The sequence below is a fragment of the Malaclemys terrapin genome, chromosome 6, assembly GCF_027887155.1.
Source record: "Malaclemys terrapin pileata isolate rMalTer1 chromosome 6, rMalTer1.hap1, whole genome shotgun sequence".
Classification (NCBI taxonomy): Eukaryota; Metazoa; Chordata; order Testudines; family Emydidae; genus Malaclemys; species Malaclemys terrapin.
In genome coordinates, this window is record NC_071510.1 from 81,616,953 (window position 1) to 81,637,721 (window position 20,769).

The 20,769-nt window shown below is 38.7% G+C and overlaps 1 protein-coding gene across 3 annotated transcripts in view; it reads left to right on the forward strand.

Annotated features, from left to right (window-relative positions):
- The window catches only part of EDIL3 (EGF like repeats and discoidin domains 3), a 437,917-nt gene that overhangs the window by 399,149 nt on the left and 17,999 nt on the right, over positions 1-20,769 (forward strand). For 2 of the 3 annotated variants that reach the window (XM_054032539.1, XM_054032542.1), the window contains one exon: positions 15,480-15,635. In XM_054032539.1, the coding sequence (XP_053888514.1) occupies positions 15,480-15,635 (156 nt within the window). Of the gene's footprint in view, positions 1-15,479; positions 15,636-19,974; positions 20,209-20,769 lie in introns of those variants that run through there. The other variant, XM_054032540.1, reaches the window with a different exon arrangement.

Consider the following 20,769-nt stretch of genomic DNA (forward strand, 5'->3'; position numbering starts at 1 on the left):
CCCTGACTGTATGTCAGATTTCCATATCTACACTTATGACAAATTCGATCAGTGTTATGCCCAAGTAATGGTCTCACGGTTTTGTAACCACATTCTTCCTTCAGGTTGTCTTATCCAATATGAATTGTTCTTTTTTTGCAGGACCATGTAGAAAATGTCATGCTTTTCAATTATGTGAAAAGATGCCAGACACTATCTTTGGGACAATAGTATTCAAAGACTTGACCATCATTTGAAAATAATGTGCTGATATGTGGCTGACAGTTATAATTGTTTTCATACTATCTTGGAAGTTATTCCCCTATTAGGAAAAAGAGTCATAATAATAATTCCTTTAAATGACATTTTCTTGCAGTTATTTCCTCTACAATTATTTCTGCCATGCTCCTGTGGTTTAGTTTTGCTTTGTTTTTTAACAGTGGCATATACTATTAATTTTAAACTTTCCAAAAAAAGGTAGATTTTTAATCACACCTCTCATGTTTCCAAATGTATCATTTTAATTTCTATCACTACAAATTATTCCCCATTTCTGCCATCAGTTTCCAGCACAGGCTATTTGTAATGACTTATCTCTAGCTGTGAGGATTCCCTGCAATTCCTGAGTGCTTTTCCTTTGAATTGGCTACCAATGTCGTGTGCCACACAGTTAGCTAATGCAGTAGCTTTCAAATGCAGAACGTGTCTACAAGGCAGCATAATATGCTACTACTGTGAGGTCCCAAGCACACATTATTTTAATGGCTTTTTCATTTTTAATGACTAGTGTACTATAGGCTGCTATTTCTCTAACATTCTCCACAAGAATTCTCATTGCCTGATATGACACCTACTGGTATGAACAGAACTGATCAACTATTTAAGTGTTCTAATGCAGTTCTAAAGTTTCTTCTAAGCTCCGCCAGATGTCTAAACTTGTTAATCTGATGGACTGTTTTATTTGCATCTGTCATCATAAACATTGATCAGCTTTGAACATCCCTGACAAGTATGAGACACTTTAGTTACTTAAAGAATTTTACTCTTCTGAGCTGCTTTAAAATGAACTTTAACTTTTTTTAAGGTAATACACAAAAATATGTCTGAATACAAATAGGACTAATTCAAGGTTAGTAGAAATGACAACAGATTTTTAGACCAATGGCTCTCGGCCCTTCACATTCTGAATACCTTTGTGACCCTTTCTTTATAAATCAGCATACCAGGCCTGAACTTGTAAAGTGATGTCCTCTCCTGAGAGGTGCTGAGTGTATTCTGAGGAGTTCTGGGAGCCATCAGCTTCCAATGAAATCACTGCATCTTGCAGAATCAGTTGCATTTTATGAACCACTGGGATGGCATTGTTATCTAGGTGCTATGCATGGGATTTACAAAAGAAAATATGGGACTTTAGAGCACAAGTCACATTGAGTTCCTGTGGGAGTTTGGTGCCTAACTCCCTTTGGTGTTTTTGAAAATCCAAGCCCTATAGTTAAAATGGATTTGAAGCATCAGTAAAGTAAGATTAGTCGTAGTTTAGCACATTGTGGTATGTTAAAATGCTCTTATATAGGAAAGATTCACAGGTCTTAAAATGGTCAGTGACAGTAACACATAAAAAGAAGCCTTAACTTCATTTGTCTTTGAAGTACTGAGGAAAGTATATGGTATTTTAGTGTTTCTGGTTTTGCCATGACTTACACCTAAAAATGAACAATAATAAGAAAACGCCATTAGTTGAGAGTTTAGTTCAAGTGACTTATTTCTCGATCTAAAGGCTTGTCTGCATGGCAAGTTAGTGCATGGCAAGCTAGGGTGAGAGTCTACAGTGCACCAGCTTGCCATGCACTAACTCACCATGTGGACGCTGCTACAGCTCGCTCCGGGATGTGATAGACTCTCACCAGGGCTTGTCGTACACCAACTCACCATGTAGAGAAGTCCTCCATGATTCCAGAATTGTGGTCTGTAGCATATTTGTTGGCAGTCCACAAAAAAAAAAAAACATTTAAGTCACATGGTACTGGTTCTTCCTGGTCTCCAGCTGCTAAATTGCATAGAAGACAGATAAAAATACATGAAATGTTTTCCAATGTTGCTTTTCCATATAAGCAATTGTTGTAGTTGCCACATAGATGTCATTCAGTTGCTAGCAGGAGAGAAAGTCTTAATGAATGTTCCACGATTGTGAATGGGACATGAAGTGATCCACAAGACCACCTCTCTAAGAACTTGTCCACATTTGCAGTGGTGCATAGGGTACATGCAGCTAACTCTCCAGCAGCGGGGAGGCAGCAGGACACCACACTGCTAAAAAGAGAGAGTTGAAGTGGGAGGCATGGTTTGGGCATGTAGAGAGCCATGTAGGCTATATATCCTACAGTTCTGGTGCGTCTGTTCTCTCGCCCAAGCAGTACCTCAATGTCTATGCTGCTATTTATACCCCTGCTAACTGGGCATGCAGTATCTGTACTCTACTCACTGCTGCAAGTATAAACATAATTTAAGTTGAAATCCACAAAGTTTGAGAAACACCCCCCTCTCTCAATTTCTGAAATGTTTTACTATAACTGAAAATACAACGCATACCATTTGCTACTGTGATTTAAAAAAAAAAATTGAGTGGCTTCCTCAAACAAACCAGCCATTGTATAAGTTTTAAGACAAAAACATTCAGAGCAAGCCTACATATTTATACTTGTTTCTCAAGAAAGCATATACTCAGGAGATGACTCTTTTCTACGAAATATAATTTGTACATTCACATAACTTCTCTTGATGCACAGGTCATTTTTGTATATTCAATAGCTGATCCAATGAAACATCATTTTTTAAGCAGAGATAGAACAAAATAAGAGCTGTGTTTAGTAGTTCTGCCTAAGGAACTAAAGCTGTTTAAGAAAAATATCAAAACATTGTAAAATAATGTTATGGGTCTAAGCTTAAATTGAAAAAACACCAAACAAACAGGAAATGTAAAGAAAAGAAACACTCTTTCCTTACCATTTGCAGGAGCCTTATACCAATTCAGAAAAGTACCTAAGCACATGCCTAAATCAGTCCATGTTCAAGAAAGCAACTAAAAACGTGATTAACTTCAAGCATGTCTTTAAATTCCATTCACTTGAATGGGACTTAAGCGCATGCTTAAAATTAAGCATATCCTTAAGTGCTTTCCAGAATCAGGGCATCAGTGAATCATTTTGCCTAATACATGTGTTACATTATCTAGTAGTAATTTAAAAAAAGAGAGAGAGACAGAAAAGTCTCTTTGGAAGGTGTTGGAATTGACAAAATAGTCTGCAGAAGCTTCTTCCTGTCAAACTGCTTACAGAAGTTCTTTCTGGAGCATTACTTTTAATCTCATAAATGAGTGTTTTTCTTTATAATCTTAAATCTGTAATATTTTTGATAAAATGATTGCATACTTAGTTAACTGTATTCAATATACTTCTGAGAGTTAGTTGTTAGTTACTTATGTGCAGCAGCTTCTAGAAATTATATCTTTTAGCAGTTTTTTTTTCTTCAGAGAACTACAAGAACTTAGCCACTATAGATTATTTGCTAACCATTTCATTTTTTTTTAATAGGAGCATTTTTAGATTAAAACAGAGATTCTGACACAGCATTAGCTACTGTATATAGCAGCACACCTGGTGGCTGCTATATTTTATTGGTTCCAATTTTCCACCATATCAAATGCTTGGAGTGGAGAGTGGTGGCCCCAGGGAGCCAGCTACAACTCCCCGATTCAGGGTCACGCAGCCCTAGTGTAAATAAGATCAGGAAGGTTCCGGCACTAGCTTTATGTTGCTGGCAATGCTGGCATAAAGTTTCTTATTTATTGGATAATTTGATAATTGGGCATAGCTGAGCTCAGCTCTGCCATGCCCCCAGCCTGCCTCTGACAAGTTACCTATGCTGAGGGCATAGGAATCAGTTATGCCACCTTTGCCAGCTCTACATCTGTGGAGTTTCCTCCTGCACAGAAGGAATTTTCTGCTGGAAACTTCATCCTACAACTTCATCATACAACTACTTTCTTCTTCTTAAATGGGTAAGCAGTGCAAAATGGTCTAAACTCATCAGAGAATCTGGCTTTATTATACTTTGGCCCCAATCCCACAAACACTTATACATGATTACTTACTCCTGAGTTCAACTGTTTAAGTAGTATAAGTAAAGAGTTCTCAAAAAGGGCCAATTCCACCATAGTTTAAATAAGAACACTATTCAGTACTGTTTTAAATTTACACTAAGTTGCTCAACTAACTAGCAATCTAGAGCATTTAATTACAAATATTCAGATACGTGTTTGTGTTAATAAATCAGTTCTTTCCTCCAAATCACATTTCCACTGTTGAATTGCGTTTTAATATCTCAGGACTAAATCCACAAAGGTACTTAAGCCACTGCTTCACAAGGTGCTGCAACATGAACCCCCTCAGTGCCCTACCACCTAGTAGAATCTTCAGCCCTGAGGTATATGCTCAGGCTTCCCAAACAATGCATGGAGAGAAAAAAGTGCTTAAGGGAGGGATTTCTGAGAAGCTATTTAGTTGAGCGGGGACCCACATAATCTCCATAACTCCTCAGCCAGGAGTGAAATGGAGGGGCTTAGGCTCCTCTTCTCAAAGGCATTTAGGCACCTCAGTCCCATCAATCTGGGTCTTTAGGCAAGTGACTGATGGGCCAAAGGGAAGGGCCTCCATACATCCACTCAAGATTCTTAGCCATGAACTCTCTCCTGTAATTCACTGCCTAAGCAGTATGTGTCCTGACCTAGGTGATGAAACCCAGACTTTTCTCAAGAACACCCTAGAAAGAGATCCACCCCATTGTAGCCAAGGCCCTCACCTTGGATACAGAAGACCTCTGTTAAAGTCCCTGCACTGCCTGATTTGGAACAGGGCCTTGAACCTAGATCTCCCACATCCCTGGTGACTGCCCAGACCACAAGGCTATTGGTGTCCTTGTACACCCTCACACATGCCAGGCAGCCAGCTCCTGAAATTCCCAAGCTGGTTGCCCTGTTCTTTTTGCGAGGGTTATGCATGCTGAGAGCATGCCTACCAGCTCAGACCCCTCAGGTGAGATAGGCAGGGGAACCCCTACTTTAAGAATCCTGCCAGGGCTAGGATGCTGAGCAGCTCAGTGGTAGCCAGACTTGGATGATTTTGTGCATGTCCACCAGTGGAAACATAGGCAGCTAGGTAATTTAGACGCCCACAGAGTCAGTTGCCAGCTGAATGGTGGTTTTGAGGACATCATTGATGCCCGAATGGTGGACTTAGGCACCAAAAGAGTCTGTTAAGCCCCTAAGTATCTTTGTGGATCTAGTCCTTAGTAACTAAAACAAAACAGAACAGGAGTACTTGTGGCACCTTAGAGACTAACAAATTTATAAAGTCTCTAAGGTGCCACAAGTACTCCTGTTCTTTTTGCGGATACAGACTCACGGCTGCTACTCTGATACCTAAAACAAAACAGGAAAAGGAGATATACAAAGAGAGCCAGAGAGTTTAGCCCAGGAGAGTTCTTTGAATCACAGGATGTTAAACTGCTTTTAGATCAGCAGCTTGTAGAAGTATGCATTAAATTGTAATCCATGGTTCTTCTTGTAACCAGTTAATGATCCTATCAGTAACAGCCTAATTGCCTCTGCCAAGTTCTAAATTCTACTGTATTGAAGAAGGCAATGATTGTGATCCAGCTAATCACATTCAAATCTGAAAAGTACACAGCAACAGAATGTTAATTCAGATTCTTTCCCTGGTAATCCATTTGATAACCAGGTGTTTGCAATTGACTAACTGAATATTCATTCTACTTCCTCAGAGAAAGGTATGTTTTTCATTAAATTATTTTAATTCAGATATTTTGTCTATACTCTGCATTAAATCCTGCTTTCCTTTCTCATACAAGTTGGTTTCAGTGGAAATACTCCTGCAAAGCAAGCAGGATGTAGCCATTTGGGGAAAAACAGGCTAAAGGAACATGTGGTAGCACAGCTGTTACCATGATGCCTTGTTAATATTAGCCTTGGTTATTTATAATTTTGTTCTTGTTTCAGTATAATTTTTCAACACAATGTAATAAAAAAATGTGTACTTAGCACCATGAAAGTGTGCTAGGAAAAAAATGACAATATAGGCCAAAGTATCCCTGAGCTTTCCACATCATTTTTCAGAACAACATTACAAGGCCATTGGATATGTTCTGTAAGCATAAAACAGTTGTTACTGGGACATTTTTATTAACTCTGGATCTGTGTAATAATAAAGGTTGATTATGATTTTACCTTTTAAATCCTTTTAATTTTAATGAGATTTTTTTCATGCTCTGAATTTCAATGAGAAGTACTCTGAATATGATGGCCACATAAAATATTTATGAAATCTATCTAGATTATCTTTAAGGTTATAAAACAAACAAACAACATCTGTTTTCTAAGAAGGGTTTTTTTCATACACTAACAAAACAGACATTAATTTTCAATATAAGAAACATTCCTTTCAAGACTACTTTAAGAGACCATTAAGGTCAAGATATTAAAAAATTAGTGCCTAAAAGCAAAGCTCCTAAAACCTTAGTTCAGTGATACTCAGACCTCAGTAGTTCAGGAGCCAAATAAACGAACAGCATTACCCAAAAGAGCCACAGTAGTGTGAATTCATTGTTTCATTTACTATAGTACTGTATATTCATATTTAAACAGGGGAAATATTTAGTCAGATAGATCAGATTATTCTCACAGCAAAATGATGGACCAAGTATTCTAATTGGTTAATAATTAAATCACACAGCATTTTAATATAATATGCTGCAAAGAACTACAGGAGACGCATTAAAGAGCTACTTGTGGCTTGTGAGCCTCAGTCTGAGTATCACTGCCTTAGTTAAAAGTGCAGAGCAACCAGCAGCTGCCATTGAAGTTAATAAGAGTTGCTTGGTGCTCAGCCCTTTTGAAAATCAGGCCACTTATTTAGGCTCCTAACTAAAGTACTAAGAGCTTAATTTTAGTTACAATTTACTCTAAGTCCCCTTTATACTGCTCTTCCCTCTGTTTTTGAAAAACTTGACCTAAGATTGCAAAGTTAGAATTAAAGTTCTGCAGCTTTAGGGCACAGTCCTATGAACACTAAGCTGATGAGGTGTTTTTTTTTACTCACGTAAGTAAGTAATTCATAGATTCATAGATTCATAGATTATAGGACTGGAAGGGACCTCGAGAGGTCATCGAGTCCAGTCCCCTGCCCGCATGGCAGGACCAAATACTGCCTAGACCATCCCTAATAGACATTTATCTAACCTACTCTTAAATATCTCCAGAGACGGAGATTCCACAACCTCCCTAGGCAATTTGTTCCAGTGTTTAACCACCCTGACAGTTAGGAACTTTTTCCTAATGTCCAATCTAGACCTCCCTTGCTGCAGTTTAAACCCATTGTTTCTGGTTCTATCCTTAGAGGCTAAGGTGAACAAGTTCTCTCCCTCCTCCTTATGACACCCTTTTATATACCTGAAAACTGCTATCATGTCCCCTCTCAGTCTTCTCTTTTCCAAACTAAACAAACCCAATTCTTTCAGCCTTCCTTCATAGGTCATGTTCTCAAGACCTTTAATCATTCTTGTTGCTCTTCTCTGGACCCTTTCCAGTTTCTCCACATCTTTTTTAAAATGCGGCGCCCAGAACTGGACACAATACTCCAGCTGAGGCCTAACCAGAGCAGAGTAGAGCGGAAGAATGACTTCTCGTGTCTTGCTCACAACACACCTGTTAATGCATCCCAGAATCATGTTTGATTTTTTGCAACAGCATCACACTGTTGACTCATATTTAGCTTGTGGTCCACTATAACCTCTAGATCCCTTTCTGCCGTACTCCTTCCTAGACAGTCTTTTCCCATTCTGTATGTGTGAAATTGATTTTTCCTTCCTAAGTGGAGCACTTTGCATTTGTCTTTGTTAAACTTCATCCTGTTTAACTCAGACCATTTCTCCAATTTGTCCAGATCATTTTGAATTATGACCCTGTCCTCCAAAGTAGTTGCAATCCCTCCCAGTTTGGTATCATCCGCAAACTTAATAAGCGTACTTTCTATGCCAATATCTAAGTCGTTGATGAAGATATTGAACAGAGCCGGTCCCAAAACAGACCCCTGCGGTACCCCACTCGTTACGCCTTTCCAGCAGGATTGGGAACCATTAATAACAACTCTCTGAGTACGATTATCCAGCCAGTTATGCACCCACCTTATAGTAGCCCCATCTAATTTGTATTTGCCTAGTTTATCGATAAGAATATCATGCGAGACCGTATCAAATGCCTTACTAAAGTCTAGGTATACCACATCCACAGCTTCACCCTTATCCACAAGGCTCGTTATCCTATCAAAGAAAGCTATCAGATTGGTTTGACATGATTTGTTCTTCACAAATCCATGCTGGCTATTCCCTATCACCTTACCACCTTCCAAGTGTTGGCAGATGATTTCCTTAATTACTTGCTGCATGATCTTCCCTGGCACAGAAGTTAAACTAACTGGTCTGTAGTTACCTGGGTTGTTTTTATTTCCCTTTTTATAGATGGGCACTATATTTGCCCTTTTCCAGTCTTCTGGAATCTCTCCCGTCTCCCATGACTTTCCAAAGATAATAGCTAGAGGCTCAGATACTTCCTCTATTAGCTCCTTGAGTATTCTAGGATGCATTTCATCAGGCCCGGGTGACTTGCAGGCATCTAACTTTTCTAAGTGATGTTTAATTTGTTCTTTTTTTATTTTATCCGCTAAACCTACCCCCTTCCCATTAGCATTCACTATGTTAGGCATTCCTTCAGACTTCTCGGTGAAGACCGAAACAAAGAAGTCATTAAGCATCTCTGCCATTTCCAAGTTTCCTGTTACTGTTTCTCCCTCTTCACTAAGCAGTGGGCCTACCCTGTCTTTGGTCTTCCTCTTGCTTCTAATGTATTGATAAAAAGTCTTCTTGTTTCCTTTTATTCCCGTAGCTAGTTTGAGCTCATTTTGTGCCTTTGCCTTTCTAATCTTGCCCCTGCATTCCTGTGTTGTTTGCCTATATTCATCCTTTGTAATCTGTCCTAGTTTCCATTTTTTATATGACTCCTTTTTATTTTTTAGATCGTGCAAGATCTCGTGGTTAAGCCAAGGTGGTCTTTTGCCACATTTTCTATCTTTCCTAACCAGCGGAATAGCTTGCTTTTGGGCCCTTAATAGTGTCCCTTTGAAAAACTGCCAACTCTCCTCAGTTGTTTTTCCCCTCAGTCTTGATTCCCATGGGACCTTACCTATCAGCTCTCTGAGCTTCCCAAAATCTGCCTTCCTGAAATCCATTGTCTCTATTTTGCTGTTCTCCCTTCTACCCTTCCTTAGAATTGCAAAGTCTATGATTTCATGATCACTTTCACCCAGGCTGCCTTCTACTTTCACATTCTCAACGAGTTCCTCCCTATTTGTTAAAATCAAGTCTAGAACAGCTTCCCCCCTAGTAGCTTTTTCAACCTTCTGAAATAAAAAGTTGTCTCCAATGCAGTCCAAGAATTTGTTGGATAGTCTGTTCCCCGCTGTGTTATTTTCCCAACATATATCCGGATAGTTGAAGTCCCCCATCACCACCAAATCTTGGGCTTTGGATGATTTTGTTAGTTGCTTGAAAAAAGCCTCATCCACCTCTTCCACCTGGTTAGGTGGCCTGTAGTAGACGCCTAGCATGACATCTCCCTTGTTTTTTGCCCCTTTAAGCCTAACCCAGAGACTCTCAACACTTCCGTCTCCTATGTCCATCTCTACCTCAGTCCAAGTGTGTACATTTTTAATATATAAGGCAACACCTCCTCCCTTTTTCCCCTGTCTATCCTTCCTGAGCAAGCTGTACCCATCCACACCAACATTCCAATCATGTGTATTATCCCACCAAGTTTCAGTGATGCCAACAATGTCATAGTTGTATTTATTTATTAGCACTTCCAGTTTTCCTGCTTATTCCCCATACTTCTCGCATTTGTATATAGGCATCTAAGATACTGGTTTGATCTTTCCTCCCAGTTTTTTCCTGACTCTCCTTTCTCTCTGCCAATATAGCCCACTATAATGCTAAAGAACAGTATAGTTCTGCCATTTCACTAAAACACATCTCTGGACCTAGCAGACCTGCAAAATACTGACTGGAGTCAAATCTGCTATTTTAGCAAGAAAATCAATAAATTGGCAAAGAACAGTCTTCAGGCACACCAATCTATGGCCCACTTCCTTGATCTGTACCAGTCAATGTTCAGGCATAGTCATGGAAGGACGACAGCACTAATAAATAACTCCTTCCTGTCCACAAATGGGGGAATATATTCAAACTCATCCTCCTGGGTCTGTCTAGGTCTAGACATTAGATACAACTCATCATAGTATGTTTCTGTCACTCACCTCAGAGATGAAACAAGGTCTGACAGGAAAGGTCAGAAATGGGTCCAATCATTCCTGTCCAAATGCTCACAGAGAGGAATCATGGGGAGATGTTCCTTTATTTCTAGGCCACTCAATTTTGAAGTTCCCTAAGGCTCAGTCCTCTTCTCCATCCTTTCTAACATCTACATGAAGTCTCTGAGGGGAAGTGAGACATCATGGCTGAACTGCAAGCAATATGCAGCCAGTCCTCAGTTCTACATACACTTTGCTTCCAGTAGAAATATCAACATTTTCCCCGCTATCCATCTGCCTGGCCAGGATAAACAACTAGATAACAGAAAGCTGGCTGATCCTGAACCTGAGCACGCTGGAAGTGCTTTTGGTGGCAAGATGAAAACTCTCTGAAGACCTAAAAAACTTAATTTACCTCCCAGTCAAAGTTCTGCCCTCCAGCTGTCTAATCAGACCAAAGTATGCATGCCTTTCTGGACTCCAGATACGGATGGTTGGAAAAATGCTTACTTCAATCTATGTCTAGACAGAAGACTGTTCCCATTCATATCCTACATGGAACTGCTCACATAATCCAAGCCTTCATGATCTCATGGATAGACTACTGCAACTCACTATGAGTCTTTTCATGACTTCAATGGATTTTCAAATGCAATGTTGTTGTTGTAGCCATGTTCATCCCAGGATATTAGAGAGACAAGGTAGATGAGGTAATATCTTTTATCCGACCAGATTCTCTTGGTGAGAGAGGCAAGCTTTCAAGCTCACCAGAGCTCTTCTTCAGGTCTGGGAAGCTTAATACAAGGTGAACCAGATTGAAATATGTGTTAACTACTTATGCTAAACAATCTGTTTCACTTTGTATTTAGCTTCCCAGACCTGAAGAAGAGCTCTGTGTGAGCTTGAAAGTTTGCCTCTCTCACCAACAGAAACTGGTCTGATAAAAGATAATACTTCACCCACCTTGTCTCTTCAATGAACTTTGAAATATACTCTAGATCCAAATATGCACACTCAAACATTTTAAAAGTTCCCATTAGTCCCAAATGTACCAGCTCCTCAGTAATATTGATGGCTGAAAATACATAACCCAGTTGTCTGCTCACTACACTGGCTTCTCACAGAATACTGAGTCAGTTTCAAAGCCTTGGCGTTAATTTTCAAGATCCTCTGTAAAACTGACCCAAGATACGTCAAAAAGCATCACTCTCTTCACAACAGTGATCTCTCTTGACAACTATATTCCTCAGAACCATGAAGCTGTCAACCTCAGGAGAAGACTAGGCTTTCATGGCAAAAAGGCCAAGACTTTGGAACTCATTACCAGTACCAGAGGACATCTGAATGGTCACAGATCTTCCTGCCTTCAGAACACAGAGTGAAATTAACTTCTTCAACTGTGACTACATCATAAAATAGCAAAGGAGGAAAAAGATGTGAAGGCAGGAAGAGGGAGAGAGAGAAGAGGAGGAGTGTAGCACAGGAGAGAGGATATAAATAAATATTTAAAAATAATAATAAAGTACCGCCTTTACTATTTTAGGGGAAGTGGAAGAGAAAAGTGGACCTTTGGACTATTGTGATCTGGTTATTATCAGATGGGGACCATTCACTTTTTAGTTAAGTTGAATGAAGATAAATTGAACTATTACAACCATGTTAATTATCTAGCATAGAGAAAGAATCAGATATTTCAGCATGCTATACTTGTGCATTGGAGCTTATATAGAAACAATTATATTACTATAGGATTGCAGAGCCTCTTATCCAAATTCCTTTCCCACAACTTCACTTTGTGAATGGCAGTAGGTAGCACTCCTTACAATTTTTACACATGCTATATGTGTTAGGAGAGCCATTATTTGATTGTGTTCAGTCAATTTGCATATGAAAAGTATGTTTTTAAAATGTTTCTAACTGACAAATCATAACCAATTTTCACCAAACCTCTGAAAGTCACATATGTTGCCTAGGGAGTATTCAAAATTTAAAGACACTAACACCTAACAGGTTTCAGAGTAGCAGCCGTGTTAGTCTGTATCCGCAAAAAGAACAGGAGTCTCTAAGGTGCCACAAGTACTCCTGTTCTTTTAACACCTAACACTGACTGAAAATTTGACCCCTTATGTTTTAATTTAAATGGGAAAATATTATCTTCTGCCAAAATAGATTTAAAAAAAATGGGTGTCAAGTTTTGGGCATTCAACTTAGAAAAGTCTGATTTTCTGAGGGTGGCTCAGCACTTCTGAAAATCAGACTTCTTTTGAGGAGTCTCAGAGTTGACATCCAAAAACTGAGGCATACAGTAATCACTAATACAGAACAATACACCTTTAGCTGAAGTTGGAAGAATAACAGTAAACACAGTGGAAAGTGAAACAGCACATGGTTCTCAACTACAAAACACCAAGAACAATAAATATCCCATTTCATAGCTTTCTCTCTGTATTTTGCCTTCATAAAGTATGATCTATTTTTTAAACAACATTGGCAACTCAGTTTTGTCAGTGCAAATCATCAAATAGCAATTTTATGCCTAATAATGCAAATTACATTGAAAGGCTACCTTTGACTTCAGAGGGGTTTGAGTCATGTTCCTAAATTGGAGCACTTAGCTCCAGAATTAAAATCAAAATCTTTGGTGTGACATTGTGATGCCTTGGGGTTCACCCAGACATAAGGGGTTCAGCCCCCACCTGCCTTGCAACTCTATGCTATGCTGCTGTGGCAACAGCCAGCATACAAGCAAGAAGGTTTCACCCTGGCTTCCACCCACTAGTTATTCTTTGCAATGGGACCTCAACTACCATTCCAGCCACAAGTTCTCCTCAAAAACATTTTCTGCCATGTTCAGCATCTCTCATTTTAACTGCTCAATTTCACTGGTCCTTTAAAGAGACAGTATACATCACCCTGTTAGTTTAACAGGTGTTAACACACCTTCCACACTGAACTGATTTGTTAAAATTAGCACACAGATTTAAGTGATACCCAAATAGAAGGGACAGGAATAGAAAAGGTTACAAACAAACAAACAAACAAACAAACAAAAGTGAAACTCTGCTTCTAAGACTAAAGTCCAATTTAACAAACTAGAGTCTTCTTTTCAAAGTAGTTTTCTCACCATAGTCATTCTTCCAGCAAGGCTGCCCAGTCTTCAGCCAGAATCCAACATAGAGCCCAAAGCACTTGGTTTCTTTATCTCTTCAGGTAAAGGATCATATAAATGGCTTTTGCTTTCTCATATCTTCCCAAAGTTCATTAACCCTGTTTGAAGAGGCAGGAAGGCTTCCTGGGGGTGCAATCTCTATCCCCCATGGAGATTAAGTGGTCATCTTCCCCCACTTGCCTGCCTGATAGCTTTGTTTACCTTGTATGTAAATATGCTTTTTATTGTCTTAGGTCACACCTTGCTTAATTTACATTGGAGACACAATCAAGCCTGTGGAACCAGGTTCTAGGACCAGCTGCGCTTAGGCACTACCCAGGGATGCAGAACAATTTGTATAGTGGGGATGCTGAGAACCATTGAACTAAACTGTAAACTCAGTATATGATGGAAACCACTTTAAGCCAGGGAGTGCAGCAACACCCCCGCACCTCTAGTTCCAGCACCTATGGCACTGTCTGTCAAACACAATCAAGGAACATCGTTCCAGCGCATCTATGTAGTTTTTTGCACGTTAACCATACTTACATCACACAAATATTAATGATCAGTGAGTTACTTTTCCAAGACACATTTTAAATAAATATCATGACAACAATGTGTAGAGTGCACTGAGCTGGTTAGGCCAGCTGGGACTCACTGCTACGTACCAGAGAGCTCCTTGCCCTCTGGTATTGGGGTGTCACAGACATCCAATTTGCAGGAGACTATTTTGTAAAAAAAAAAAAAATGCATCTGCTACTTAGAAAGTATAAGCATAAATATGGAAATGATTTAACCTGGAGCAAAAACTAAAATTCATGAGGGTAAGTATATTTTGGGCAATAGCTGTAGTTAAAGTGCCAAAACCATTTTAGAAATCTCCAGGCCGTCAGCTGGTGTAAATAAATATAGCTTCACTGAAGCAGGGCCGGCTTTGGCTTTTTTGCCGCCCAAGGCAAAAAAGCCTCCCACCGCCCCCTTCTCCCCCGCGCGGCAGGGGAGGGTGCCGAGCCCGGCCGCAGGCCGCTCTCCCCAACCGGCTGGAGCGCCGGGGGGAGGGTGGAGAGCCCGGCCGGGGCTCCGCTCTCCCCAGCGGCCAGAGCGCCGGGGGGAGGGCGGTGAGCCCACCGCGCCTCCGCTCTCCCCGGCGGCCAGAGCGCTGGGGGGAGGGCGGCGAGCCGGCCGGGGCTCCGCTCTCCCCTGCGGCCGGAGCCGCCCGCCGCCCCCCTCCAGGTGCCGCCCCAAGCATAAACTTGGTGGGCTGGTGCCTGGAGCCGGCCCTGCACTGAAGTCAATGGAACCAGAGCAAATTATACCAGCTGATGATCTGGCCCCTAGTTTGAGAGCTGGACAGGGGGAAGGGGAGCAACTAAAATTAAAGTTCCACACAAGAGGAACCCATAAGCAGCTCTAGGAAATAAGGAATGTAGGCTGCATTTATACACTCACGTGCATCACAAAACAAACAAAATGCCCAAACAGCACATGTTATATAACTGTCCATGTATGGAAATCCTAACTTTGAGGCTGCAGAAGCATATGAATACTGAAAATCAGGACTGGAGAAATAATGCACAAGTCATTCTAAAATCTCTTTATTAGGAATGGAAGCCCTATCGAGGATGTATGATTCTTATAAAGCCAATCCAATGTTTATATTCCAGATCTTGGAAAATATTGGTCTAAGTAGGCTATTGTAAGTTAGAAGACATTTTGGAAATCAGCTTAAACAATTGTTGAGGTGGTTTCTCTACAAAACTCTGGGCTTTCCTGAATTAGCTTGTGCTCTTGGGCATCATAGCTGCTATGACGTGATCAAGAATGTATCTTTATGTTTTTGTGTGACACAAAGTCAGTTGTTGAATTTAAAATATTACAACTATGTTTGACTGTCTTATTTATTTGTTTGTTTATAGATTGACCTCCTTGTTCCTACAAAAGTGACTGGCATAATTACTCAAGGAGCTAAAGATTTTGGTCATGTACAGTTTGTGGGATCTTATAAACTTGCTTACAGTAATGATGGGGAGCACTGGACCATCTACCAGGATGAAAAACAAAAAAAGGATAAGGTAAGATAATGAGGCAATTGCTATTTGGGTTGCATTTACAGAAAGTAGTAACCTCAGTGCAGGTAGCCTGCAGGTTAATATGTACTGTCTGTTTTATGTGCATCTATATGGTTAGAGTTCCACAGATAAAAGTCAAGGTGAATAGAAAGGAATCGTATACCACAATGACATTCACTGATACTATAATATCGTACATATCTTTGCAATGTGCCAGATCCAAAGCTATTAGATGCGGGACATAAAACTTTACAGTTCTCCATTTATTGAAATTATTTCTCTCTTGAACTCTGCAGTAGAATGCATATAAAAAGTAGCTTGTTTGTGTTTTTGAGAACAGCAACCCTGCTGAGATTTTGATAAGCATATGATAAAATGTGCTAGCTATTTTGAAAAAATAAATACTTTTTTTTTTATGTGCCTTTGTACCTAATGGTTCTGGGTTGATTTTTCTGGTAATTAATCATTCTAGGATATCAGATACCCACCCATATGCATTAATATTGCATCAGCGGTCTTAATATGCTTTAAAATAAATTAATTCCAGAACTCTTCCTTTTGCAAATGTTAATGGCAGATGTTAGAGAAAGGGGTGTTTTAAGGTGCTGAGTGCCATTTAATTTTATATCACCATAGTCTAGAGAAAAAAGAATTGACAGATCAAATTTTAATAATTGTCTCTCTTCATACTGCTCCAGGGATATGAGCCTCACTATAGTAGTCACGTGAGGTGATCCCTCCCCCCTTAGGGGACACCACTATCAAAGACAAGCAAGATACTCATAAGTCACTCACATTCCTATTTTCTGAGCTTTTAAAATAGTCTGTTTAAAAATTCTCAAAAAGAGTCTTAAACTCAAGTGGTCATTAAAAAAAATCATTGTGTGTCTTCTTAACGATCCTGGAAGAGGTGATTGTTGTCTTTGTGAGTTTGGTAAGAAAGTTTCCTAAGCAATGCCAGATAACTAATTAATTCCCCAATTAATATAAATATTTGATGTTCAAATAGCTTCTTATATTAGTAACCAGTTTTAGAAAGGTCACTTGATTCTATATTGGTACATAAAATATATTACTGCTCACACAGTAATGGTATTGTAAGTTATTATTTTAGATTATTGTATTTAGATGCAAAACATTTGCCAAAGAACATCACAAGAGAAGCTTTTGCATCTTAAGCATTTAGGGAATAAACAAACAGGTTTTCACCTTTAAATTGAAACATAAGGTTGGAAGTAACCAAAAAATTTCACCAGTATACATATTTTCCTTAAAGGTAAACAAATGAAGACTTTAGACTTTATAAAAGAAATCAGTGTCACAAAGCATATTTCCAGAAATCTTTGTGAGTTTAAAACTGAGGTTTTTCTCCTGGGAAACAGGAGGCACGGGACAGGGGAGACGGGAGAGGGAAGGGGTAACCAAAGACTCCTGAGTCAGCATTTATTGCCTTGAAAAACCAGGTACCACACATCATTTTGTTTTCACATTGTAGAAAATAATATATTCACATCCCTTAACAAGGCAGTGGTAAATTGCTTTTTGAGAAGACATTCCTATGGTAGTTTGTCTTTTAACCAAACAGTTCCCCAGATTACAATCTAGATTAATAGATTCTCACCCATCATACTTCAGGAACCACTGAGGTCATCCTCTCTGTCCTCCTGTATACGCTGCTACTCTGAAATCTGAAATAGGCCATAGAATGTCCCAAAAATAATTCCTGGAGCATATCTTCTAGAAAAAACATCTGATCTTGATTTGAAAATTGTTAGTAATGGAGAATCCACCATGATCCTTGGTAAATTGTTCAAATAGTTAATTACCCTTGTTGTCAAAAATTTAACACTTATTTCCAGCCTGAATTTGTCTAGCTTCAACTTCCAGCCATTGGATGGTGTTATACCTTTCTCTGCTAGATTGAAGAGCCCATTCTTTTTAATTTTATAACATTCTAGTTTTTTTAATCAGAATGTTGTGCAGTCAAACGTTTTTCAGAAGTCTAAGTATATTACATCAACATTATTGCCTTATTAACCAAACTTGTATTGTTATAAAAAAAAACTTATCAGGATAGTTTGACAGGATCTATTTTCCATAAATCCAGGCTGATTTGTACTTATTACATTATCTTTTCTGGGATCGATGTCAGCCTGACAGACAGGCCTATGACTACCTGGGTTATCCCATTTATCCTTTTTAAAAACTGGCATAACATTAGCTTTCTTCCAGTCTTGTGGGACTTCCCTAGTGCTCCATGACTTACTAAAAGTCAACAGTAATTGTCCAGCAAGTGCTTCAGCTTGCTCCTTAAAACTCTTGGATGCAAGTTCACTGGCCCTGCTGTTTTAAAAATGTGTAACTTTAGTAGCTTCAGTTTAACATCGTACAGTAGATTCACCTACAATTCTCAGTTAAAACTCCTACCACATAGTCTATGCATGGGACAAATAGCAATAACTAACATTTAGATATATCTTTCTAACATAATATACAATTCAAGCTATATAGAATATTAAAGCAAAATAGACATTATAAAGCTGCATTCCAGAGTCTGTGCAATTGGACCTAGAAATGATATGTACAGGCTTATGGCCAAGAAAGGGGCATTCTCCTGGATGCTTTTTGTGCCTCTCATTTTTGAGAGAAAACGGATTTCCTAAGAGTTTTTTTAATTAGTTCAAACGTTTAATTTCATAAAGTAAGCAACTATAAATATAAGCATGTATGTTATTGTTTTCCAAGCATTGTATGCATAAAAATAATTGTAAATATGTTCTAAAATTCAGTAAAGGCAAAGACAGGTTTGTAATAATCAAAATGATATGTTATTATAATTAGTATAATTACCATTTTTGCATCATGTTGGAGGTCTGTCCCCCCACAGGTGTTCAAGAGTAGGTTTAGTGATTGATTTATACATACATATTTAATTTCTCTTTTTTTATTTCAAATGTTGTTCAGTGTACATTGACTTTACACTGGAGGCTGCAAACAGCTGAATTAATAACATGGTCAGTTTTTTATTATGGATTTGTTTACAGTACATACACCGCTTACGGGAATCATTTTTAAAAAAGGCAGACAAAATGGAAATTATTTATTAAAACATTCTCCTGGGTTATGGATAATTGGGACATAGTTACACTAATGGCCATTTATAGCATATATTTAAGTTCCAAATGGTTAGCAGAATGTCTTATTCTAGCAGTTAAAGTAACTGTTGCCTCAAGGTTTGAATGTTTTCAACAATTGTTGTTTTTTTCATGGTATTAAATGTTTCCACTTGTATTTATTATTCTTAGAACTTTTTTTAATTCAATGTATATGTAAAGTGCTGATCACCACCTTTCACATTCAGCCAATAAATAAATAAATTAGATGTTTCAAAGAGAAGGAAATGTGGTTTTTTTAGCTTTAGTTTTCAGTGAAGCACACTTTTAATAAATGGGTAGACCCATTGATTTCAGTTAATTGAAAGATTCTATTCACTCAGCATGAGTAGGGTATCATAATCTGGCCCATATTGTTCTGTTTTAAGTCTTTCTCTCTCAAATATTATTTGACAGCATTGAGAACAAGATGGCAGATCTCAGTGGTTTTATCCTGTAGTGAGTTTTTTGCAATAAATTCCAAGACTCCAGATAATAAAAGCAAAATCACTATTATAGCAATAAAACTGAAAAGGTACTGACAGCTGTGATTATGGATGTGTGTTTAGTATAACTGGTTGTCAGGTAAAAATAGGAAACAATAATTTCACCTTTCCTGGATGTACCATAAACGTATCCAAAATATCTGACAGTTACCAACATTAGTACAGTACTTCATACTCATATTAGTTTATAAAAAGGAAACGTCTTCCAGAGACCAAACGTCTAATAGCAAAGTACTGCATTCATTATAGTGAAAAAGAGAACATGCATTCAAGCTTACCCTAACTTTGCTCCTTGATGTAGTAGCACAGAAAGAGACACCATCAAGAAATACTGAGTAGCACTCCGGGGGGTGGGGGGAACAGAAGAGAAAGAGTTTGGAACAAAAACAGAATCCGACCAGCCTTTGCAGAAGAACCAATTTTGAGGATGTCCACAGGATTTGGCCAAAAATGTATAAATATTTTCATGGATGCTTTACTGCACCAAACAAAACTTACTGATGTTTCCCTTTTTCTACCATGGCCTGATATGATAGTCTTGATATGAACTTATCCTGAGTAGGATAGGATTGCCATATCCTTTGAGAGTCCCCATAGATTTTTGCTTCTCATTACTGGTGATTAGTAACCTCCTGCCATCATTTTTCAGACGCTCAGTTGTCTAACTTTTATTTACTATTTCAGGCAATCTACTCGGTTCTAATGTTTTCCACTGCCAACTGGCTGCCGAATGGTCCAGTGTCTTAGGAAGAAACAATAATGCCAGAAAATGGAGGAAAAGGGAACACAATCTCCAAGGGAGACTTACTCTTGAGCCCCAAACAAAATCTGTCACTTCATACAATGAATAAATTGTAGATCTAAAACCCATTAAAATATATATACATTCAATGTATATGTAAAGTGCTGATCACCACCTTTCACATTCAGCCAATAAATAAATAAATTAGATGTTTCAAAGAGAAGGAAATGTGGTTTTTTTAGCTGTAGTTTTCAGTGAAGCACACTTTTAAATGGAAAACCTGTGAAAGCAAGAACAGTAACACCTGCTGCTTGTCTGGTTTTTGCCATTTTAACTTCCAGTCATCTCAGTTTAAACCTACAGTGAGCTCATCTAGAGATGCAAACTAAAGGGTACTGGAAAAAACACATCTTTAAAAATAGGCCTTTCTTGTTCATTGTAAGTAGTTAGAATGAAACCTCTGGGATATATAAATATTTTCCCTACAGTCAGGAATTACTGAAGTTTAAGCAACCTACATGTGTGAAGAAAGTGTATTTTAGAATGACTGGAGTAAAATAGTTATCTTGGTTTTCTCAGCTAGAGGTCAGTAGCTTACTATATCTCTTATGGCAAGGCCACTTATACCAAGCATGAGCAGATTTAATTTTTTTTTTTTAATCACATTCTGAATGTGATTTTTAAATTGCCTCCCATGCTGTAGATAACCTAGAGGCAATTGTAATGTCAAATGGAGG